A 25,216-nucleotide genomic window follows, 5' to 3' on the forward strand; every position below is an offset into this window, starting at 1 on the left:
GGTACACCATCAATATGGCTAGCGAATTTGAAACTCACCATGATTGATGGGTCTGTAGACAATATTCATTTCAGGCATCTGATATACTTTGAAAAGCAAACATCAGACCACAAGCATACCTAAATTCTCAGGTGTAACAATAATTGTACATCCATTTTTTTGTACACTGAGGGAATTGCGTATTTCAGAAATATTTCTTCAGACTACCTCAAGCTGTAGAATTCACGAATGGCGACACAACCCGACCACAGCAGAACACAGATCACACACACTGAGCCTTTGGTGATAAAGTTGGGAGTTGCGTTTATCATTATAATGATAATGTGCAGTATATATACTTGTGTGTGTACATGCATGTGTTCAGCTTGGTATACCCTTGCCAGATGTACATGTCTCATTGTGACACCTTTTTTTGACATTCAAGATATGATACTATCAACATGTTGATGTTACAGCCAGTTGCAAGTGCACCATTCAATTTGGGTCAAAGGTCACACACAAGTCTGAGCCAATTCAAGCTCATATTAATTGCGGAGGTTTTACTTGTATTTGCCCGACTTCTTGCGAATACCCCGGGATCGCTGCTTCCTACGCCGCCGGTCTGGCTTCCGGTTCCTCTGGAGGCGCCCCAGCGAGATGCCCTGGCGGCGCTTGATGAGCGCATGCTTCTCCACCAGGGGCGCCAGCTTGCCCTGCTCCGCCAGCATGGAGAGGAAAGTGAAGATGAAGGGGTCGTAGTTGTGGGTGCGCCTGTTGTCATCCACCTGTGGTAGCATTAAAGAGAAAACTAATTGTTTACTACCATAAATTTATGACAGACATATGTGCCAATTACTGTTTTCCACCTGTAATCTGTGTGGTACAATAAATATCATTGCTCATAATGAGAACATCAGCAAAAAGTGGCAACTTACATTAAAACAAGTAAAGCAGAGAATAAAAATGAATAATGTAGTGTATGAGAAAATATACTTGCTTGAATAAGAGATCTTGAAAAATTTACAATATACATTAACATGAATAAAGCATTGTTAAAATGTATTGACAATTAAAAGAACACACCACAGACAAACACACCAGTTCTTTAGTCCATGTTATCAATCACTTATGCTATACTAGTTTGCAACATAGCAAACAGATTGTTTGCCTGTGCACAAAAGAATTACATGTATATAAAATCTGCTGTTGGTTTTGAAGTGTTCACGTGATTCTGCTCATGAATATGTATCACAAATGTAATGCTCTCCTCGCTGTTCAAATGATAAATTGTGCTTTTTTTTTTTCATGTCTGATTCTCATGATGAAATGCAAAATAAAATAAAACTGAAACTGATGTAGTATGAATAAGAGGTGAATTTATCAACATTTTAACCTGGTTGATAGCTTGTTATTGTCTTGTTCTATTCAGATATATCTGTTAATGCCCCTGAAAAAGGTGCACTTACCTTGTATTTGTTTCTCTTTTCCTTTTCATCCTGTAGTTTCTGCTCATATACACTTATCTCACTCTCCACTCCCTTCAGAACATCAAGCAGTTCCTGATGGAATGATGAAAAATTAATTTCCCATGAACGCATGCCAATTCTCTTATGGCGTGTTGCACAATAATATAACAACGACTGGTTACATAACTTCTGACATGATTCTTTGCAAAGAGAAATACATTTTAATAAGTATCCTGTGTCTGAAAAAGCTGAAAAGAAAAATGAATTGTCAGCAACAAATATGTTACAGAATAGAGGTCAAAACAAATAGCTCACTGAACATTCTATCACAATTAAAAAGATAACAATCAGGCCGGTTAAGACTTTTTTTTTCTGCCCTATATCATGGTCCAAAATAAACATAATCCCACTATGCTATCACTTGTATGAAGGGCCAAAGAAAATTAAGAGTTTTTAGAAAGCTCTTTGCTACTGAAATGGCTGCTATGTTGCAGCAGTGGTGATGAGTCTATTGTAATCTACGTTGATTGTGAAGTCACTAAAATATTGACATGAAAAAAATTGACTGGATCTTGTTTGCCACAGCTCCCCTTTTCCATCCAATCCCAAACAGGAGGCTTACCCCAGGGGTGAAGAGCTGGGTGTCGTCCTGTTTGCTGGCAGCTCTTTTGATCTTGGTCCACACCCCTGCTTCCCGCTTACCGGAGCCACGCCCCCCTGATCCGTCCTTGTTAAAGAGCTGCCTCTTAGCTTGAACATCTGCATCGTCAAAATCCACACCAGGTCTCTTCCTCAACGACTTCAGCCTGTTTGATAAAACACAACGGTAATAGGCACATCATCAAAATCTAGAAAATAATTGAACACAATTCATATTTCTTGGCCTAAACAATGTAGCAAGAATCAATTTGCAACAACAATAAACACAATGGTTCACAAAAAGAAACAGAGAAACAAATAAAATACACTAAACTCCACGTAGGTCGACTGCGCATATCAAGTCTAATAATCGGCCAAGTCCACAAAAATAAAATTTCCCAAGAATACATTCATAGCCTGTTGTGTGTATTCCTCTGTACATTTAGAAGTTGAACATCGCCAAAGTCATTGCGTTTTCCGCAGTCCAGTCAAGATCGACTTAATGGAGTTGACTGTATACTGTTTTGACACTTGCTCTGAGTGGCAAGTTTGTATATAGGCTGATGAAGTGTGAAGTTTGGTGATAGAAGTGACAACTTTGCAACTATGTGTTTAGCTGCAGCTCTCTGAAAACATTACACTGATTGATCTATACTGTGATTTCCAAAGTGACAAGAGGGGAACTGGCCTGGGATGTGAAAAGAAATTATGTAATCATTCAACTGGATGCAATTTCCAGAAATACAGAAATGTGCTCAGAGGAGACATTTGAGCATTTTTTCAACATTCATTGTGAAACTTTGAAATTGCTGTGAACAGGTGGCCTCAGCTCAGCTGGTGTGTCATTGCCCAGTAAGCAGTTAGTGACATATTGAGATCCCATAAGAGCTTCCTTTTCATGCTACTTGTCTCACAGATTTTGCTATGCCACCTCACAAGCAAGAAGTTTTGGCAGAAAAGGTGTTTGTAATTGCAAGTGCTCTCTATGAAATAATCATTCAATCATTTGTGTTAAGAGATACCTGTTGATATCCAGTCCTCCGATGTCACCACCCTCATCAATGATGGCTTGCTTTCGCTCATCCTCTATCTTCGCGATGGCAGCTTCCAGCTTGTTCCGCTCATCTGCGTTGGCGCCGGCCTTCCACTGCTGGAACTTACCGAGCTTGCTCGCCGTGGGACTATTGGAGCGTGACTGGCTGGCCGACTTGACCAGCGGCGAGTTGAAGGCGCTGCCCGCCTCTGAGGCCGTGTCCGTACTGTAGTTGCTAGGCGACAGGGAGCCCGGTGACATTCGCTCCGGAGCGGTGTGGATGGTGAGGGGCTGGCAGAGGTCAGGGGGGATTTTGGCGGTGAAGGAAAGCAGGGGTCTACCGGTGGCAAAGGGGGTAGGCTCCACTTTGATGCCCTCCACTCCCTTCGTCTCCTCAAAGTCTTTAGAAGGATCCTCACAAACCATATTTTCGGTGCAAATACCAGCTTTTTCTTCATTTGCCGTGACCGGCAGCACATCCCCCTTGGAGTCCGCTTGGCTGGAATTGATGCTGACCACATCAACCTCCTCCTCCTCCTTAACAGCGACCTCATCACCACCTTCTGGAGCTGACGATGAGGATGTGGATGATGATGACGTTGATGAGGGGAGGGCTTGCAGTCCCTGCTCCTCATCCTCATCTATGTGTTCCTTGACACTGTTCAAAGTCTTCTGCTCTGGATGCTTAACGACACCTTTCTCCTCATCACTCTCTGAGTCTGGCGATTCACTGTTGAGGCTGGAAGCCGACAATTCATCACAGGACAAAGGCGACTTGCAGTAATTATGGGTATCCAAGGCTGCTGGTAGTCTGCGTAGGAAGAGGAGTATGAAGAACTGAAGAGGACATTCAATGACACAGCTGTGCATCAGTCTTTGATCATGCAATGTCAGCACAATGTCTTGAAACAGACTTTCAATCGGCAGTTGCAGCATGACTGATTAAAAGGTGCCTGACTTTTTTTTGTGTGTGTTTTAAAACTTCAGTCAACATCCCAATGACTTAATATGCACAGTGACAACTCTACTGAATTTTTCTGGAGCTTGGATTTGCAAAATGAAAGAAAATATTTGTCATGGTTAGTAGAAGATCTCCCTTGTTTTCTCCTGTCTTCAATACCTACTGCGGAATTTAAACACCACAATTTTGTCTCTTTCAAAACAAATTGACAAATTAAGTGATAAGACTCAAAACTATAAGGAAACTTGCACAGCAGCTTCAAGCACACTTAATTTCTGCCTTAAAATGAGTGAACAATGAGGAATAAACACAAACAGATATACTAAAAAATGAGTGAATGTATGACAATCTTAACACAGATTGAGAGATAGAGATAGACTGGGCTGAAAGAAATTGAGGTTATGCTGTAAAGGCACATACTTGTACGTTGGCGTTGGACTTGGCCCCTTGTCCCTCGAGATCTGCTTCTTTTTCTTCTTCTTTTTCTTCTTCTTCTTTTTACCCGAGGAATGTTCCCTATGAGCCCCGTCTTCCTTCTCCCTGCTTGACTCTGCCTCCAGACAGCTCCTCCCCGCCTCTGATACTGATGATGGTAGTGGTGGTGGCGGCGGTGGAGGAGGAAGTGGAGGGGATTCTGGGCGGTGGTCATTGTCTGGGGTGGACTGTCTCTCTTCTTTCACCCGACTTGCTGGCTTCTCAGAGGGGGCTACATGGCCAGCGCTGGCAAGCCTTGCGCCTGCCGATGCATCTCCTGATGGTCTCTGAGTTGACTCAACCAACTGAAATGATTAGGCAAGACAAACACATCTACAATAGGATATAGGTTAGGAACAGCCAATAGAGATAGATAGATAGATAAATATATAGATGGAGAGAGAGATGGATGGATGGATGGATAGATTGGTAGATAGACACAGTGTAGATAGATGGATGGACAGATAGATAGATAAATAGATAGAAGAGCATAATCAAACTCTTTGCCAATGCAGTCCGAACATTATGATAATATTCTATGGTGTACCAGGTAATATCAATTTTTTTTTAATAACACCAACCAGCATGCTACTCTGTTGTGCACTCACAATAGGATTCAAAACAGGGTTACAACAGATTAATATTCTTTTGCTGGTAGCTGAAGTGCCACATAGTTACAATTGTACCTAACTCTTGACCAGTGATTCACATTTGAACCTTCAGTCTACAATGTTCGTGACTGTTTGTGTCAATGGAACACATTCTTTGCCATTTTGACAGTTTCAACCCTAATTCTGTTCTTGTTTAATTGAAGCATCAGATTGCCTCTTGTATTAATTAATTATAGTGTACATTATTACAAGGAGGGGCAAACCATTAAGTGTTCAATTATTTTTCAACTCACAATAGATCTGTTCAATTGAGTTCATGCTGCCATGTCACATGTTACAAATCAACTGAGAAGATTGTCATACCACAGCATATCAAAAAGACAAAATCCACGTCAAATACAATCATGGATTTACATCTTTCACATCAGAGATTGCCATTCCTGGAATGTTTTTATCATTTCACTGCATACATATTTTTGCCATATTTTACATCAGAGGTGTATATCAATGGGAAATCCCTGCAAAGGAGGGGAATCTTTAAGTGGGCAAATTGGCAACTCAAGGACTGACCGAGTTCAAGGTCTGCAGCAGGATTTGTCGATTGGATCGAAGTGTGAAGAGCTTCTGTTCAATGGCCATCTTCTTGTCTGCCACCACTGCCATGAGACTGAACCTGATGTCCGACGACCCTCTGGACCAGCAACAACAAGACGAAAATATTGACATAAAATTAACCCATTCCTTCCAGGGAATGGGTAAGTATACCAGTTCCCATTGCATCAACTTATAGATGGGAACCGGGCAAGATCAGAGTTTCTGCTATCAATATCTGTTCTTTTTCTGTCTCAGAATTGCGAGTATTTTTGTGAAACTTACGTTTTCCAAAGTACAATAATGTAGTAGTGTGACTGTGTATTTTGCTGCAAATCTCATCTGTACATGTAGGTAAAATTGTAGCAATAATGGCTAAGCTCACAAGATTTTGATTTACACAAATTTCCCCTTGTCATAGTGAACATATTTTTGACACACAAGGTTTAACCTGACCAGCAATAGTTTGAAATTTTATCACATCTCAGCAATTAACAAGAGAAAGAGAAAAAAAAATATGCCAAATTTCCTGGCAATCGACCCTGAACTTACCCTTCATTCTCAAGCCGTTCGGCAATGACCCTCTGGAATTTGGCTGTCCATTCTTCTTTTTCACCCCATGGGCCTGGAATGAAGTAAAGCACGGGAAAACCAAAATCTATGATCCTCTAACTTTCAATGTTTGATTTGTGGTAAATCTATTTTAGTTGAATTGAGTCTTTCTTTGGTACTCTCAATGCTCTGGAGCAATGGGCAGTGAAGTGGCTGTGTTGGAAGCGTTGCTGCTTTCCAAGTGGCAGGTCCCTGGATCAAGGCCCAATGAAACCTAGGGCCCATTTCATAAAACTTGTTATCAGTGACAACTGCCACATTTCCATGACAAATTTGCTCTCAGCCAATCAGATGCAAGGATTTCAGTAGCTTGTCACATCTATGACAACTTGTCACTGATGACAAGTTTTATGAAACGGGCCCCAGATGTGCAATATGGAGTATCATTGAGCGACATGTAGTCTCTATCATAAAAGGCAAAGACTGTCCCTCAGATGGGATGAAAGAGTCACAACTACGATATAGAAGACCTCATTAAAATACTCATAAAGAGCAGGCTCCAATATCAATCTGGTATCAAATTTTTATAAAGATGACTGGCTATAGTAAGCAAATGCTTTCATTCAGCACATTAAGCCTGGAAAATGGAATGATGTTCTTTTCACAACAAAAGTAAGACATTGGTCTCAGTGCACTTGTGATTCCTCATCACCAATCATTAAAAAAAACCCCAACAACAACAACAAATATTTTGATCTCACTTTACAGCTCTTTTAAAATGACCCAACTTTCAAATGCTGATTTAAACTATTCTGCATAATATAATTTGGACAGTGATGGAGCATAATGCATCATTCATGATCTTGCATATCAAGATTTCAATTGCATGACTGATGTGAGAATACATAACTGAAAGACTGATTGATTGCCTACATAAGTGTATTCACTATATGAAGTGTAATATCTGAAATTATTGCTGGATATGATACAACTATAGCTTGGTGCATACCGTGATCAAGAGGTCCTGGTTTGAGGCCATCTAGCTCATACAGCCTGCCCTCTATTGGCACGTAGCTGACAAAATGGAATGTCTCCCCCGCCCTTGTGATGACACCAGTCTGTTTCTCCGGGAGACGGGGAGGCTCTGGATGAGCATGGGCGTTGTGGGCCCGGGCTATCTCTGGGACGTTCCCTATTGCCTCACCCCGATCCTGTCAAGTGAAAGTGAAGGCAGACTTCAAAACTTTTGAACTTTGTTACCAAAACCTGAATACTATCTATTTCACTCTTCAACGATACATGATATCGTGGGCATATCATGAAGCGTCTTGTCGGATATTTTTTTTTCCTGACACATCGGCTCCAAGCCAATCAGATGCAAGGATTTCAGTAGCTTATAACAGTTTGTCAGAAAAAAAAATATCTGACAAAATGCAACATGAAATGCCCCCTAGAACATAGTCAAGTGTGTTCATATGGATTTCAAATACAGTAATTATGAAGAATATGATAATTCCACTTCAATGGTAGAATGCACTGATGACAGTACAGAATTTTCCAAGAGAAATGTAAGGAAACTCATTTCACTTGAGACTTACAGACAATTCATTGAGAAATTGTGCACACAGGTTACAGGTTACACCCTCCGGTTAAAGTTGTGAGATTTTACTTACAGATCAACTCTCTGTTATTGTTATCCCTATGTTGTTAATTGAAACACACTACACAAAATTAAATACAATCATCCCTGACTATAAAGGAACAGATGTGACATACTGACTAAAATGTACATCGATCAAGTACAAATTTGAAATTGTGACTACAGGCATGAGTCATTTAATTAAATAATTTGTTTTACTTACTGGTAATTTGAATCTTTCTTTAAACTTACTTTTCATATACCATACTTTGAATAAATCCAGGTAAAATAGCCTTGTAAGAGCACTGACAATCTATAGGAACAATACTGGAACAAACATTTTTGAACAAATGCAGTCTAAATATTCCATGACAAACTTCTTACCTCTGGACTGAAGCTCTTGGTAAAATCCTTGAAGTTAGACAATGTTTTGCCAAGGGAGATGTCAGGACAGTTCAGGAGCACACTCAGCAAAGCATGGGTAGCACAGGAGTTTGGAACAATCTAGGAAATGATATAGATGTAGTGATAGGAAATGATATAAATGTAGTGATAGAAAATGAGATGCCTTGCTGTATTTGAAACATAATTCTGCCTTCTCCCTAAATGGTAAAAGAGCAAGAAGGGAAGAGGCTCAGAGGCCTAACTCCTACAAAATGTTTGTTTGTCCATTTGTTCACCATCTTGCAATAGCTAAGACTTTGACATGCATCTTTCATGACTTTATTGAATGATGTTCCCCCAAGTGTTTTGACACTGCATTTGCATGGTCCTGGCACACAGTACAGACGTTAGAGTACAATTACTGACCATGTGCAGTTCAAATATGCTCCTCTTTATATCATTTGAATGAGAAATGTATTAAAGTGCATATATATACATGTACATCGTATGATAAATTGATCACAAAGATAAGGGTGCAAACCCAGGCCCCCCCCCAAATCAACCCACATACCCAAACTAGAAAACAGGTGAATGATGCCAGCCCCTAGTGGTTAACTCCAATTCACTAACAATCAATAGTAATCATATGGTATCAACCAGGCACATTGTGCCATACAAAGAAGAAGAAGAAGAAGGAGAGGAAGAAGAAGAAGAAGAAGAAGAAGAAGAAGAAGAAGAAGAAGAAGAAGAAGAAGAAGAAGAAGAAGAAGAAGTAGAAGGAGAAGATATTGTTTGAATGAAGATAATGTTGCTCTAGTACATGTATGTAACAGTCACACTGGTATTATTAAAACATGGAATGACTGCTCCTATTTTACAGGACAATTTGGAGACCATAGACAGTCTGCTAAAAGTTGTCTATATAATGGATTAGGTGTTTGGATCTAGAAAATATTGTTGAAGGTTTAGTCAGTTTACAGCATGGGTATTTAGGTGTAGTGGAGATTGTACAATTCTCACTTCTACCAAAGATCTAATCAGAGCATTGCACATGTGTAGTGACATGATTTGCTCTTTTCACTGTAAGTCACCATTCCACATACACGACACATACTCACTTGGTGTGCGAAGAACATGTCGCGGAGGATTGCGGGATTGGTGACGTAAGCATCGTCAGCCAGAGACTGCACTTTGCGCCGGGCTCTTCTTTCCTCAATCCACTTGAAGAGGAATATAAAGCCATAGACGGGGCCTTCTATGGGCTTCTGGAGGTCATAAACCTCCTCTACTTGCACACCTTTAGTACCTGGAGTAGCACACAGTTTGCAGGGGGATTTTATACTAAGTCTAAACTTAAACGCATTGTCACAAACAGTTAGATTTCATTTCTTGAATGACAAATACAAAAATATCAATGTCTACCACTATGAAATGGCTTTCACGAAACAATAAATTCTAAAGAAAGAAGGTACAAATTTGAGATTTTAAGGGACAATTGATTGACAATTTATACTCGCATATAATTCAAATCTTTTACAACTGTGAGTGTGAGAGACACATTTTCATCCTTATATTACAATGTTAATTTCAGACAAAACTAAACTGTCATATGGACAAACTCACCAAGTTCTTGAACAAGTAGAGTGAAGACTCCTATTCAGAAAAAAAAAAGATACATGACAAGGTAAAGACACTATATGAACAACAGCTAGTACTCGATAGAAATACAAAATACATGAAGACTTATTCCAACTGGACAATATACACCAACTTCTCATAAATGATGTCAAAATTAAATCTAGGTGGCACTGTTGCTCACTTACACAGGCAGGAAATCATTCCAGTGTGTCTCTTAAGTTAGCCATTTCTAATGAACTCTCTGAAATGGAATTTACACTTGCATGAGAATTATGTACAACACATTTTGGATGCATCTCATTGTATCATACAGTCACACATTGCATTGACACTCATAAATTTACCTATGGATATGGTAAATTACCTATGGAAGATTCTGAATGCAGGCTGAGCCTCTACTGTATTCAGATCCAGGCTTAGTCCTTAAGATGTGCTGGGTCAAACAACTTGATCAAGATGCACAGGCCACAGCAAAACTTTCCTCAAATAGTTCAACTTCAAAAAAGTTAAATAAGTTTAATTTAATCATGCTTATTAAATTCATTAATCTTTCTTCTAAGTTTATGTTTACAAGTTACAAAATAGCATCTTTCCTGGCTCTCTTTTTTCTTGGAATTTCATAAACAAAACTTCGCAAAAAAAAAAAAAAAACCCAGAACACTTCACATCAACTGACATAATTTTAGTCTAACCGTTAGATAGAGAGCGTAGAGGCAATGAAGAGCGTATTTGTAGAATCAATCTAGACTAGACTCTAGGTCTTGGCCTGGTAAAACTTTATCTGCTACATTATATTCCAACATGTCATCGAATACATGGGACCGATGAATTTGGGCATTTCGGAATTCTCTTTGTGTTCAACCCTGACTATCTATCTCTATGTTATAACTCTGCCTCTGATATTCAATTCATGTTACCTGGGTCACTTTCGAGTTCAAGCCACTCTCCAGCCATTGCAGAAGATGAAATCCCTGTGCTAGGTTCGTAAATATCAAATCATGGCTCCACTTATCACTGTAAGAAGCAGATATTCAATCAAACTTCCAAGGCTCAGCTCAGGTACGAAGCAAGCCAGTGATGTGCTGTTCGGATATGGAAAGCAAAATAAGTCTCAATCGACAAGATTGTTATGAGTGAATGATATACCAAAAACACATGGATATTTTTATTTGGAATAAAAATCATGCAAAATATTAAACAATAAATTTGTCGAAACATAATTTCAACATTATGGCTAAACTCATCCTTAGTTTTTTTATTTTTTTTTCAAAGAATGCAAGTTTATAAAGGCTAATATTACGGCTTTTCATAGTCGGATGTCGTGTGGTTAGCTTGTGAGCTAGCTTGAGAGATCAATGGCTGGGATCGGATTGAAGTCCATGATCAATGGGACGAACAGCTGGTTAACTTGACTCACTCAGCGAGGTCATACTCATCATATAGTACACAGCGCTGAAATTGAGACCCAGTAGTCAAGTCAGGTCCAGTATAAATTACCCTTTTGTCAACATTGCATGTTACAGACGTCGACGAGGCGAGATGTTAAGATTTCAGTATTCATCATGTTAAAATTAATCATTCTTGCTAAACATTAAAGACTAGTCTAGTACCCGGTAAGTATTGTTTACATAATGAAGATCTTGATACGTGGACTGTGGAGGCTGCTTTGTCGATTGCCCTTGCCTTGGCTTTGACTGCTCATCGCCCCACATCGGGCTCATTAACACGTTATTCAGGGCTGTAACATAAATTAGAGACTAGGAGGAGGGGAGGCGCCCAGGTCTTACGAAATGTAATTAAATATTGCAAGTTGATACATAAATTTAGTCCAGATATTTGGCAATGCCAATAATTTTAAATGGGCTGCCTTAGGGTTATACAATTACAGATATTGAAGTCGAAGCATATGCTAACATGAAATCAAATGTTAGACTCGAGATCTAGTTTAATGTTAGACTTGCCAGACTTGCTTATAAGGTAATTCAAAATTAATAATGGGTCTAGCCATCAATACAAGGTAGTGGTGATGCTGCATGCTGAAGAAATGCTGTCAATTGTTGCTCGTACCCCCCAAGTCTAAATGGACAAACGTGCAAAGAAATGTGTGAAATGATGGCCGTGCTCATCCAGTCATATGACACAATTTCCATTTGGTAATAACCTGAATTAAAGTTTACCTGAATTAATGACCAAAATGTGAAATGTTAGCCAAAAAAGTACCCTGTATGCTGTAAGTATTGCTCTTTGAGTTTTTTTGAGATGAGAATGATTCTGATTGTGGTTGTGACATGACATAGAGTTTCTACTGTTTTGTGATAATTTATCTAATCATTTATAAATTCAGTTGGGACATTCAGTATCCATCAATCTTTAGTGTGAGACACTGAGTGAATTGCATGCTATATATGCAGCTTTTTGAGAAAAACAACTGGGTGGGCATGCTCAATCATCACAGCATTCTTCCTGTACCTATATCTATACCCACTACTGAACAGGGAAGTTGCTTCATGAATAAAAGTCGGGTACACCAACTTTTATTATTTTGCACTTTTGATCTCAAAACACTCCAAAACAACTCGTTATCCTGACAAATTGCATCAGCAAGACGAGTTTCTTGGTAGACACTTACGATATAATGCTAGCAAATTCCAACTGGTGGAAGATGATTTCTTAGCCCTTCAGAGTCTATATTACCTTTAAAAACCGGGTATAGATATTATCCTGCATGTTACAGTGTATGTAGCTGCACCGGTTGTAATGTAACTAGAGGACACAACCATTTTTTTTTTTTAATTCCCTGTGGGAGAACCCTTGCGTTTCAGCATTCCTATATTCCAGACCCAATTGGCTCTGGCTGTAACTTATTGCTTATACTGTAGGACACTATAGGAGGTAGTATAGGCTGTACAACTCGCAGTCTATTTGAGGTATGCATCACATCCAACTTCATCACCACTAGTGTTAGAGTAGCTGTTCATTAAGATTTAATTATCAAGAGAAAAGAATTAAAGCAATGGAGAATCTCTTTAAAGGGTGTTTACAGAACTTCTGGTTGAGGTGAGGATTTAGCTTTTCATGTTTTTCGAGATAACAGAAACCACTCTATGAGATGTCAAAGAGCATGCAATTCTAAGGGGTATCAAAAGTTTATTTGATGAAAATCGGTTTTGAAATGGCTGAGATATCCAAAAACAAGGTGAAACAAAGAGATCCTAATGAAAGGCGTGGAATGTCGCCTTTTTTTATTATCACTTTTTTGGATATATCAGCCATTTGAAAACCAATTTTCATCAAATAAAATTGAATCATTCTTAAATTACATGCTCTTTCATATTTTATAAGAGGTTTCTCATTATCTCACTTTGGAATGTTCAAAACATGAATCCCCACCTCAACCAGTAGGCCTACTGTACAGTCCATTTAACATTGAGTGAAAGTTAGACAACAAGCAAACACATAATGATACTGGATAATGTTACTGGAACTCACATACAGTAGTGTTTACATTTAAAACAGGGTCCTGATTCAGAATGGGAAACACACAGCTACAGGTGCAGGATTTCTCACCTGTAAGACCAGACGAGAGGAGAGAACTGAAGCTTACAAGAAAGATATCTTGTGAAGATTATCAGAAGGTATGTGTAATTTGAAGCTTTGCTCAAAATGTCTAGGTAGAAAACAAAATCAGTAAATGGTTCCTTTACCAGTTGATGTATAGATCAGTTGAGATGAAGATGAGATAATTTTTGTTAGGAGTATCATCCAATCTTTTAACCTCATCTTAGTCACCCTCTCCTTGTGTAGTGTGAGACTCATTACAACATTTTCTCCCCTCACTATCAGTGGATCATTCAGACAAAAATGACCATTATGCAAGTAATTGCCCCATTTCAATTTTTTGAAATGATATCCTAAGTGTTTTTTGTCCATTATGTTCAGTAATGTGATATCTACATCATCTAAATTAGTGGAATTCAGATACTTGATTATCTGAATTAATGTGACTTGTCTTTGTCATCGTGTTGAATTGCACTTTTTCAAAACAAATTGCTTTTGCAAGGTGTTGAGGAGATAAAGTGAATGGAATAGGAACATCTGGTAAAGAAATACTGAATGCTAAGTAATAATTGCCATGAATGGAAGAGTATTTGATGTGGAACCTTGGGGCTAAGCAGTACTGTGTGTTGATTCCCAGTATATAGATGGCCAGGATGTAGAGGGCGCCCTTACAGAACTTCCCTGGGCTCTTGTCGATTCCATCTCACTCTTTGAGCAACTGGATGCCTCCTTTAACCACCTGACAGTCATTCCACCGGAATTGCCCTTCCGCTTGCCTCACCTGTCTTACCTCAACCTCGCCCACAACCGGCTGGTGGCCCTCCCTGAGAGCTTCGCCCTCCTCTTCCATCTCCGCACCCTCCTCCTGCACCACAACCTCATTGAGGAGCTACCGGCGTCGTTCATCCACCTGGTCAAGCTGGAGAAACTTGACCTCTCCGCAAACCGGCTCAAGTCTCTGCCGGAGACCCTGGGCGGCATGGAGTCCCTGTGCAAGGTCAATGTGTCGGACAATGCCCTGGTCCAGCTGCCGCTCTCGCTGGGCAAGTCCCCCACCGTAGAAGTGCTGCTGGCACTCAATAACAAGTGCACAGCGCCCCCACAGAGTGTCTGTGATGAGGGCTCTGAAAGGACACTCAGTTTCTTGAGGCAGCAGTCCCAGAATGGATACATTCCCAAGAAGAGCCACCAGGGTAATGTCTTCAAGAGATGCAGAGGTAAATAGGATCCTGTGTGAAAATCTAGTTGTGAAATGCAGCTGCTGGCATTTTTATATGATCCTTTCTCTGTATACCCCAGGAAAATTCAAATTACAGGCTATAGTCTGTAATTTAGTTTTGCAAGGCAACACTGTTTGATTATGTGGTAGTGTTAGGCTGCGTTCACATAGAAGTATACTATTCGGGTATTCGGGCTCGTTTTTCGAGGGCACGCGAATAGCTTGAATCGAACGATAGGATTTCCTCACACCGGTTCACATAAGAGGGCACTATTCAAAAGTAAAATAGCTGCGAAAAGTATAGCAAAGTGGGAATCGAGCTTGTTCGATTTTCTTGCAGTGTATACCGTCTCTCGTTTATGAAATAATGACAATTTTGGTCTGGATTTGCCCTTTAGCAAAAATAAGTATGTGGACTGACATTCTGATGCAGTTTAGAAATTGTTAATAAGATTTGCTGCGATGTAGGAGGAAGAAATCCTCACTACATGGGATGGTGAGTTGACGGTGCGGGTGATGGTGTATTCGGTGCTCGAATAGCGAATAGCGAATAGCGAATACCGAATACTTCTATGTGAACGCAGCCTTATGCAGACTATTCATAAATGATGATGATGATGACAGTGTTCAACAGTGTAAATGTGGCGTTGTGTGTGTGTGTGTGGGTGAAGATGTGGATGTGGGTGTGTAAGGTTGGGGAATATATGCACTACAATTCGATCCTCACAGTGACACTGTACCATGTGCTTTATAATTGATATGAAGGGGACGTGCTGCAGTCTCGGGTGGCCAACCCCCACTGTGCCCAGGCCCAGTACGCCCAGGAGCTAACTGAGACCACCAACACCAAGAGTCGCATCAGGACACCCCTCAGACCACCTCCGGGGGCCACATCCCTGGAGGCTGATGAACTGATGGACAAGGTGGTTGGTGAGTTCTGCCCCCACATTGTCATACATTGTGTACGTAATCAACCCTATCTGTGCCAGGGACTTTTGACAGTGTACAATGCTACTCAATGGGGTTTTCTGTGCCACTCGGCACTCAAAGCACACAAAGGGTTACCGGGGTAAGTGCAAATTGACCACAATGGATAGAGTAAAATCAGACATACACAAAGGTATATGATTTATCTGACTTTGACAAAAGATAAGAAAGCTGTGGGATATCAAAGTTTCACTTCACTGTATAGTTATTTTGATGAGAACTACAAGTGTACAACATTATAGTTATTTTGGTAACAGCTACAAAGAAATGAATTTGAACTTAAACTTGAACTTGAACATTCACAAATTGGCATCATCTCACATTGGTTAGTTCATAGAAATGTCAATAGAAACATGTTTTTGTCTATGGTTTAGCAATTTCAACCATTTTCCTCAAAAAGTCATCATTGCAAGAATATTACTCGACTAACACACTATTGATACTTTCCGACTTTATGTTAAAAAAAAGAAAAGAAAATTAGTGGAGATTTCTTGCAGGTCAATGGGAGTTTTGTGTGGTAATAGCATCCAACTTCCTTATGTGGTTGCTCCTATTATTGTTGCTGTATGAAAGCGGGTGAAACTGTAAAATCTTACAACTGTCATATTTTAGGTCAAATTCTGATGAAATATCTTCAATTTGTTTGCCTGATCTTTTTTTTTTAAATCAAAGCTAACTTAGAGATGGTGTGAAATTTCACTTTTAAGCATTTTACAAGATCTTGCGGTAGCTTTTTGTTTCGCTGTATAATGAGAACGTCGCGTGAAAAATCTTGTGTTCTGCATGGGTTTTGTTTAATTGTTGGGAGTGTTTTGTAAATTTTGAATACTGTTTTCCTTTCATTCTGATCTTTCTTTCCATCTCTATATCTGTCTATTTATATTTATATATTTTACACACAATGTTTTGACTCAAAGCCTTCTCATTCGTCTAGAATGTCTGCATTTAAGCACTTTTGCAAGTCCTAATTGAAACATTAGTGGGATAAATTTCTCCCTTTTTCACAGGTCTCCTGTATGGTGCAGCCATTGGTGATGCTCTTGGGCTGTGCACGGCTTGGCTGACCAGTGACGAGTGTCGGTTTCACTATGATCAGGCCACGCTCCACCCTAACCAGAGGATCAGTGACAAGCACAGACTGCAGTGGGAGAAAGGAGATTGGACCACCGCCTTTGACCAAATGGTCAGAATAATGATTTTAAAATAGCTTTCTAGGGGGAACCCCCTCTATGATGAAGATTGTATATAGGATCTACATTGTATCTGCCATGTCTGCAGCTGTACTGACGGCATTTTGCTCCCCAGTGTGTTTACTCAGATATTTCATTCTTTCTATTTATTTTCACCACCCTTGGCCAAATGGTCATGATACTGCTCAGGCGTGACAAACCTGGAGGCCAAGCCAGGGTTTGATGACTCCAGCAGCTGTCGTATTACGTAAGAGCATGATAAGGATATCTGCCTGTGGCAGACCATTCAAAGTGAACTCAATTTTCTCTATCCTTTCTAAAGTTTTCAATTTTATATTCTATTGAGAAATTCTATGGTCATCCATTTTACATTTCGAACGAAAAAAATTGACCCGTAAATAACGAAAATACAGGAATAAGAAGGAGAGCATTGCTAGTTTGCCGGTGCTGACAATGTGCTATTTGGCAGTGAGTTACAACGGGGAGGTGAGACTACCTCCCTGGTTACAATCAGCCTGCTGACTGGATCTTTGAGAAAGCAGCTGTCGTATTACGTAAGAGCATGATAAGGATATCTGCCTGTGGCAGACCATTCAAAGTGAACTCAATTTTCTCTATCCTTTCTAAAGTTTTCAATTTTATATTCTATTGAGAAATTCTATGGTCATCCATTTTACATTTCGAACGAAAAAAATCGACCCGTAAATAACGAAAATACAGGAATAAAAGGAGAGCATTGCCAGTTTGCCGGTGCTGACAATGTGCTATTTGGCAGTGAGTTACAACGGGGAGGTGAGACTACCTCCCTGGTTACAATCAGCCTGCTGACTGGATCATTGAGAAAGAGAGAGAGAGGGAGAGAGAGAGAGAGAGAGGGGGGGGGGGAGCGAGGGGGAGAGAGGGAGGGAGAGGGGGAGAGATGGGGGAGGGAGAAGGGGAGAGCAAAATGGAATGACAATAGTTCCGGTCACTACAGTACAGGCATGCTCTGTCTGCATACGCTGAATGTCTACACTCACACACACACACACGTACACACACACACGCACCATGGAGCTACATGGCCCATGCCAGAACCAAAACAATCTCCTCCTCTCGCGGTGCCCCCCCCCCCCCCCCCCCCTCCTGTGGCGCTGTGGCGATGACTGATGCTTAGATTAGGCCAGGGTCAAGAAACAGGTATGAGTAACAAATAGCTCCATGGGGGAGTCCCCCTAATTTGGATTGTGTCTGTGTGCCGTGTATGCTAGAGTAACAATTGGAGTTTGTTCCCTAAGATGTTTTACTGAGATTTTCTCGATCCTTTACCGCCTTTGACCAAATGGTGAGGATGATGTAATTTGGGGAATCCCTTAATTAAGAATTGCCTAATATCCTCTGTACCTGCCATGAACTGACAGTTTAGGTGAGGTGGTTGTCAGATCCTATGAGGAAGTGCATGCGAAGTAGTTGGAGACTCTTTGTTCCAAGCTTCTCGCTTGTAGTATTCACTGACAAAACATCCCCGCGTCAGTTCTGCATCTGAACTGCTGAGGTAATGCCTGCCTTGTAAACCCAATACACCAGTGATACAAAAATGTCATTGTCATCACTGAGAACCCTGATGACTCTGTGGCCATCACTTGCAGCTTGCAGTGCATATGATACTATAGTGACATCTGCTTCCTCGTATCCATAGAGTAGAGGCCATCATTCTGACTGTCGACGATTGTTTGCTTTCCATTGTCAAATGCTGAGAGGAGTGCAGAAAGTTGTCTCTTATTGTTCTTACTTTTCATGATCGCTTCTCGGCATGGTAGTTCTGCCTGATGAGTGAGGTTGTAGTCAATGAACCCTGCACCACCATGGCGAATTCTCTCATGGTCCTTCTTGGAAAGATCTTCATATTTGTCAAACACGAGGATGTTTTTCGAGTTTCTTTACTTGGTTAATTCTTTTCTTCATGGATGCTGCACGTTCAGACACATTTCCGCCTGCTGGCCACACGACATGATAAAGCAGATGCTGTGTGTCGATGACCTTCACATGAGCAGGAGAAGATTTACTCTGTGGTACATTTGCTTGTGGACAAGTGTTGATTTGGTTCCCTTTTGGAGGCATCCAAGCTCATTAATCAAGGAAGAGGGACCAGCACACAGTTCATATTCAAATATTGGAGCGAGTTCCATGTGCCATGTTTGCCCCAGTGTGATCAACCTCAGAATGATTGTCTCTGTATCGTTCACAGTAGAGTGGCCAACTTTGAATCCTTTCTTCATCATCTCCATAGTCTTGACAGGACTGCTTATTATACTGTTGTGAATTTTTTGTTTCAGGCAGATTTGAGACAAATTTGGCCATCATCTGTCTGCAAATGCTGAGCGCTTCTTCAGCATTGATTTCACGTGAGGCAATTTGTCCTGTTATGATGTTGTATAAGCAGTTGCTAGTGTCATTGAGGGGATGGTAATGCTTAGCAAGCTCTCTTCTTATTGCTTCTCGATCTTCTGGCTGCAACAGTCTTTCTCCGAGAACCGCTCTCTCTCACTCTTCTGCTTTGGGCTGTCTGGGAAAATGTGGTCAAATGTATCTGACATGTATGCTATGATGGGAAAGGAATTGATCCACTCTTTCACTTGTTCTTGTGAGAAAACTTTTCCTGGTCTGACAAACTTCTGCTGGACTACAATGGGAATCAAGTCTGCGTCATTATGGTTGTGAGGCAGACATGCTATGGACAGACCCACATCACAGCCCTGTCCTGTCTCTTTTCATACACACAGATCTTGACTCTGGACTCCATATTGCAATGGGCCGGTGTGGTGGATGAGCTGGATTTTGCAAAGCGCCTTGTGCACTGGTGCAACCACGGCTACCAGGAGCTCGGCGACACCAAGGGTTTCCAGGGGTTCAGCAATACTGTTGCCAAGGTAACCAAAATCTGTCGTTTGGTAGGATGTTGGGGCCTCTGTAACTAAACTGCGTGTGTGGTAGATGGTAAGCATGACTGCTATATATTTTGATGTTCCAGTTTATATAATAGGCCCATGATCAAATTCAGACTGTTCAAACAAACTTGTGCACATTTGATGGTATGTTTTACATTTAAAAGGAAATGAAAGATGCAGTTTACTCTTAAAAAATAAGGGAGTTGATTTTGGCTGTGGGAAGTTTGGGGAAAATTTCATATTGTATCATTCCTTTTAGATAGTATGCAAACAAATTCTTTACATCTTGAGCAAATATCTTTCAATAGAATTCAGCACAAAAGTGTGAATATGGAGAAGGAACCATACACATCTGATGATGTGTGTGTAATGTTGTATCCAGTGATAAATCATTTAGCTATTCTTTAGCAAATTTGTTAATGAATTAAAGTTTTCACAAGTCATTGCAGTGACTAAAAGAAAATAAATTCAATGTATTGTTTCACCCCTGTCTCTAATTTTTCTGTATTTTCCAAAGAGATATAGTCACTTCATTTTCCTTCGTACATGTTTTTTATCCTTACATACAATGTAAGAGTTGATTGTTGTGCATATAGCACAATATAAATGTACATTGTAGTAATTATGATGATATCTATAATCATTAACCCGTTGAAGACGAGTCCCGAGTATACTCGGGCAAGTGTCTATGGGAAATGCATGTTGTAGCAGAATCAGCCTGCCGTCAGTGGGTTGATATAATGATGATAAAAAATTTGTAGTAATACTGATAACGATAGTAATGATAACAAAAATAATAATTGTTGTTTTCATTATTGTGATTGTGAAAGTAATTGTTATGTTACTGTTGTTGATTACTGTGATGATGGGATGTTATTGTGAATGTGATAACTATCATTGCATTGCACTCCTGTTATGAGGAGCATAGTTGCAACAAAATTTCAGATACGACAAAGTAAAATTCAGGACCCAGAATGATCAGCTAGCTATCTTCATACACTTTATTTGTGTTGGATATATCAAAATTGCTATACAATGAAAGAAACTGCTGTTTAACAAGGACTCCTTTGTAACGGGAGTCACCTGTACTATCTTTATCATGAGTATGGTCACTATCATCACCAGTATCATTATCTCAATCATAGCACATAATAATATTATCTGCTATGATTTAATGATATAAAAGCATTGTATACTGAAATATTTGTCTATGCCCTTCCACTATGTATTCCAGGTCACAGCAAACCCGCTGTTTTGCCAAGAGCCCAACGCAGTTGCCAGGGGTCTGTGGGGCAGGAACAATGACTGCCACGACCCGGACTCCTGTGAGCATCTGGCGGACAACTGTGCAGTGGTGCGTACCGCCATCTTGGGCGTGCCGCACTTCTACAAGCTGGAGGAGGTAGAGGCCAACGCCCTGAGGATATGCAGAGCCACCCACTACGATCCGAGGTAAGAGGAGTCGGTTCTGTTTGTGACCACCCAGCTCCAAACCCACAGAAAGTCACAGATTAGGAATCTCTGGTACAGGCCAAATACGTCGTGTGGGTTGACTAACTCAAATCTTTTAAGTTTGTCTTACCTGGGATAGTAATCTCTTCTCTACCTACTGTCAAATTTGGCAGCTTAAAACAGCACAGATATCAAGATATACATCGTAAGCAGTTTTTTTTGATCATGAATTTTTTAAAATTTTTTTTAAAGGACAGATGCTGCTTTTACTGTGAAATACATGCCCGAGTAACCCTAATCTTTAATTCTTTTTTTCCCTCCCTTTTCTATGGAACTTCACCTCCCAAACTCTCTTATTTCAATCAAATGGGTTATTTTAGGATTGTCGAATATTAACAAGTATATATATATCACTATAAAGCTTGGAGCTTTAATACTCATTTAAACTATGCAGAAAAGTAGGAATTCATTTTGGTCTACTTTTTGTAAAAAGAATAATAAAAAAATAGAACCATGTCATTTGCAATACTGCCAAGGGACTTTCACTAGAGACTATAATACTTGTCAGCATTTCGTCACTGTTCCCAGGCTGTTTACAACCTTAAAAATGCAAAGTTCTATTGTTTGAGACTTGTTTCATTTTTGTTTGCTATCTCATATCTGTAATGTTTTTCTTGTTGTTGTTTTTTTCTAATGGAGTCATTATGAAACTTCCAGACACCTGCATGCAATGTTATACAAATGATGCACAGGATAGAGTGTGTTAGTGTAGGCGTGGTGCACTCGAGGGTATTTACAATTGTGAAACATGCACGAGGCGAAGCCGAGTGCATGTTGCACTACATTGTAAATACCCGAGAGTGAGCTACGCCTCCACTAACGCCACGAAATAATCCTGTGCATCATTTGTTTTATAAAATGGGTCGAAAATTCGAAAACTAACATCATTTTTCAGTGTTTTTCACGTACCTTTGTGGGTCAAGACGTCCGAAGATGTTCGTCCCAAACATTTACGAACGTCGCACTCGCAGAAGTCCCGCACATACAGTATAAGTATAATGGGGGGTTGGGTTTCCGGACACTTAAGTTCCCGCATGAAAACTTACTTATTTTACATAGAATATGCACCCTTTACCTTAAAGACTTGATATAGACACCTCATATAGGCCTACCAGACAATTAACATACTCTGAAAACGGCGTGAGAATTAACCTGCTAAATCGTTGGATTTGCTCTTCAAAGTGACTCCATGTACGCGTCCGGTCCCATAACGCTTGGTCTACTGTACTGTACAAAATGTATATATGGTAGAGTATACGTACGTACGCCACACATGTTATGCACAAAGGGAAGACAGGCCGGCCGGCCAGCAGCCCGAACTAGAAGTTGTTTACAGGATTGACAGCGCGTATGCATGCAATTCATCAAAGGAGCCGCTGCGCGCACAGACGATCGGCAATCTACCATAGGATTACAGGCAGTGCAATTGTACTGAAGTAAAGGAAGGAGGTGTGTCTCATTTCAGCGCTTCCTATTGGCTACATTCTTGAACCCATTTTATAATGGTTGCTAGCACATGGTCCTTGCGTGTGTCAATGTTTGGGTATTTTTTGTGTGTTTTCTGATCATTCTTGGGAGGAAAAAACAGTGACAGACGATGAGGGAAATTGAAAAAAAGGAAACGCTTGCATAGCAAGCTGTCTTTGACGCCAGGATCACTAATCACTGTCACTCTCGCTAATCAAACCAGTAGGTGATCCTTTGCAGATCATTCTGAACCGCTATCCTCGTTACCATTCTCGACAAACACCTCAGCAGACAAAGCTCAAAGCACCAACACTCCAGTAGTTGCGAGACAAACACATAGCTCAAAGAGAAGGACCACAACGTTCTTCAAAATATGGAAGATCAACAGATGAAATTCTGATACAAAAATGAATACAACACATTTGGATGTACATCTTTACTTTGAAATGTAAAGGGAAAGGGTGAGAGAAATGGTACTGAAAGAGAGGGAACTGAAGTGAAACAAAAGTTAAATGAAGTTTATGGTGAATGCTAGCACAATCTGACAAAAACGCAGGAAATGCCTTTTCATGTGCACATCGTCACACAAATCAGGCATCACACATACAGAAACCCACCTCTGAATTCAAGCAAAATGATGCTTCCAATAATTGCGTAAAACACGCTACACTCTCAAAAGTATGTTTGCACTTTTAAATAGTTCAAGGAAAAGGAATACTTAGAAGCAAAACAGAAATAAAGTCAGAAATTGGTCAAGGGGAAACCTTGTGTGATGAATCCAAATACTGTTGAATTTTTGTTGTACACATGCAAACAAACATAAACCATGCACCGGATCATATCATTTGCACTGCTGCAGTATGTACATACTGTATGCACGATATGATATATGATGTTATTGTATGATCACAATGGAGTTGCTTTATGTCAACGTTTGATTGTGAAGCTCAGCATGCAGGATCATTCGAGTGAACAACTACTGCGTGCCATGTGCCAGTATACATTCAAGGTTCCACACAAACTTTACCAGCAGTACATGGAGCAAAAGCTTGATTTTTCCCAGTAAATATATATAACATCGCACTCCTCCCTGCTCTTTTGCAATGAAAAAATATCAGCACTTAATGCCAAGACATTTCATTCCCACAAACTTCCCTGTCAGATCGAGTTCTAGCATTCAGAAATGGGTGTCAAAACATCGTCTGTCAATCTTTTTAGAGGAGTTTTCATGTAGCTACTGAAACATAATCATTTGCATCCCTGAATATCAAGCCATTTTTCTTGTTACAGTCAATTTAAAGGATTAAACCTACTACTGGCTATCATAGGTTACTGTCGGATTTACACACATTTTTTTTTTTTCACACACCTTTAAGGACAAGTTCACCCTCATGTACATGTGAATTGAGAGAATGCAACAATATTGATAGAACACGCAAGGGAAAGTTTTGGGAAAATCGGACAATCCATTCAAAAGTTATGAATTTTTGGAGTTTCAGTGATGCCATTGCTGAATGAAATAACTATTTCCATACAACTTGTGATGTCACATTTATAAATGATGTAAAGAAAATATATAGAAGATTTAGCATATTTTCATTTGTTCTCTTTCATAATAAAAGAGCACTTGAAATGCCTCTTTCAGAAGGGAGGGCAATGATATACTAGTATACTAGTACCCTTCGGATAAATGACAGTGCCAAGTCAAAGGAGTGTACACTTTTTTTCAAAAAATGAAATTTTGTGAATTTTCTTCATAATTTCATTATATCGTTCTACGCGTGTGACATTGTAAACTAATTGAGATGTAGTGTTTTCATCTAACAGTGTGTGCAGAAACTTTAAAAATTCATAACTTGTGAATGGATTGTCCGAACTTTCTCTGATGTGTTCTACTGATATTGCTACATTCACTCAATCCACATGTATATGAAGGTAAACTTGTCCTTTAAGGGTAGAAAATAAAGATACCTAGCCTCAGGCAGGAAATGCAGGCCCACAAAATCACTTTTTGTCTCGCCCACCGGAGGTGAAGGCGAGACTGAGGGATCCAAATGGCATCCGTCCGTCGTCCGTCCGTCGTCCGTCCGTCGTCCGTCACAAATGTTAAAGTTTACCTGCAAGACTCTCTTATGATGCATAACTTGGCAACTGTTACAGCAATGGCAGCCACACTTGGGTGATAGAAGCACTAGGGGTATCTTCATGTTATGGTGTTGTCAGAAGTCATGTGATGAGGTCAAAGGTCATTTGAGGTCATATATTAAAGGGTATGTGCAAGACCCTCTTTTCTATGTTAAAGTTTACCTGCAAGACTCTCTTTTGACAAATAACTTCACATAAGTTGCTTGGATTACAACCTAACTTGGGTCATAGATGCACTGGGGGT

The 25,216-nt window shown here is 40.1% G+C and overlaps 2 protein-coding genes across 2 annotated transcripts in view; one reads left to right on the top strand and one right to left on the bottom strand.

Moving 5' to 3' along the window:
• On the bottom strand, window positions 1-10,962 carry LOC139718654 (ubiquitin carboxyl-terminal hydrolase BAP1-like). The gene is made up of 12 exons (XM_071630112.1): window positions 10,885-10,962; window positions 9,953-9,982; window positions 9,448-9,635; window positions 8,330-8,449; window positions 7,316-7,517; window positions 6,307-6,379; window positions 5,734-5,854; window positions 4,499-4,857; window positions 3,107-3,928; window positions 2,068-2,251; window positions 1,446-1,538; window positions 1-764 (listed from the first exon to the last, which is right to left on the bottom strand). The coding sequence occupies exons 1-12, from the start codon at window positions 10,919-10,921 to the stop codon at window positions 540-542; spliced, it is 2,454 nt and encodes an 817-aa protein (XP_071486213.1). The 5' UTR covers window positions 10,922-10,962; the 3' UTR covers window positions 1-539.
• A 364-nt stretch (window positions 10,963-11,326) lies between these two features.
• The window catches only part of LOC139718631 (uncharacterized), a 39,057-nt gene continuing 25,167 nt past the window's right edge, over window positions 11,327-25,216 (top strand). Inside the window, exons 1-7 of the mRNA XM_071630091.1 lie at window positions 11,327-11,448; window positions 13,484-13,602; window positions 14,163-14,742; window positions 15,510-15,674; window positions 16,739-16,914; window positions 19,684-19,830; window positions 21,083-21,300. Of these exons, the coding sequence (XP_071486192.1) occupies window positions 13,498-13,602; window positions 14,163-14,742; window positions 15,510-15,674; window positions 16,739-16,914; window positions 19,684-19,830; window positions 21,083-21,300 (1,391 nt within the window). The 5' untranslated portion in view covers window positions 11,327-11,448; window positions 13,484-13,497. The remainder of the gene's footprint in view (window positions 11,449-13,483; window positions 13,603-14,162; window positions 14,743-15,509; window positions 15,675-16,738; window positions 16,915-19,683; window positions 19,831-21,082; window positions 21,301-25,216) is intronic.

Source organism: Diadema antillarum, unplaced genomic scaffold, assembly GCF_040938485.1.
Source record: "Diadema antillarum isolate AM-2024a unplaced genomic scaffold, OU_Dant_1.0 scf00000098, whole genome shotgun sequence".
Classification (NCBI taxonomy): Eukaryota; Metazoa; Echinodermata; class Echinoidea; order Diadematoida; family Diadematidae; genus Diadema; species Diadema antillarum.

Bases quoted from the DNA above. Each gene is read 5' to 3' on its own strand.
- LOC139718654 (XM_071630112.1), bottom strand. From the start codon at position 10,921: ATGGCTGGAGAGTGGCTTGAACTCGAAAGTGACCCAG. The intron at 7,518-8,329 runs GTAAGAAGTTTG...TTCACTTGACAG, and splicing joins CCAAGAGCTTCAGTCCAGAG to GATCGGGGTGAGGCAATAGG. The intron at 6,380-7,315 runs GTATGCACCAAG...ACTTCATTCCAG, and splicing joins ACCAGGACCTCTTGATCACG to GCCCATGGGGTGAAAAAGAA.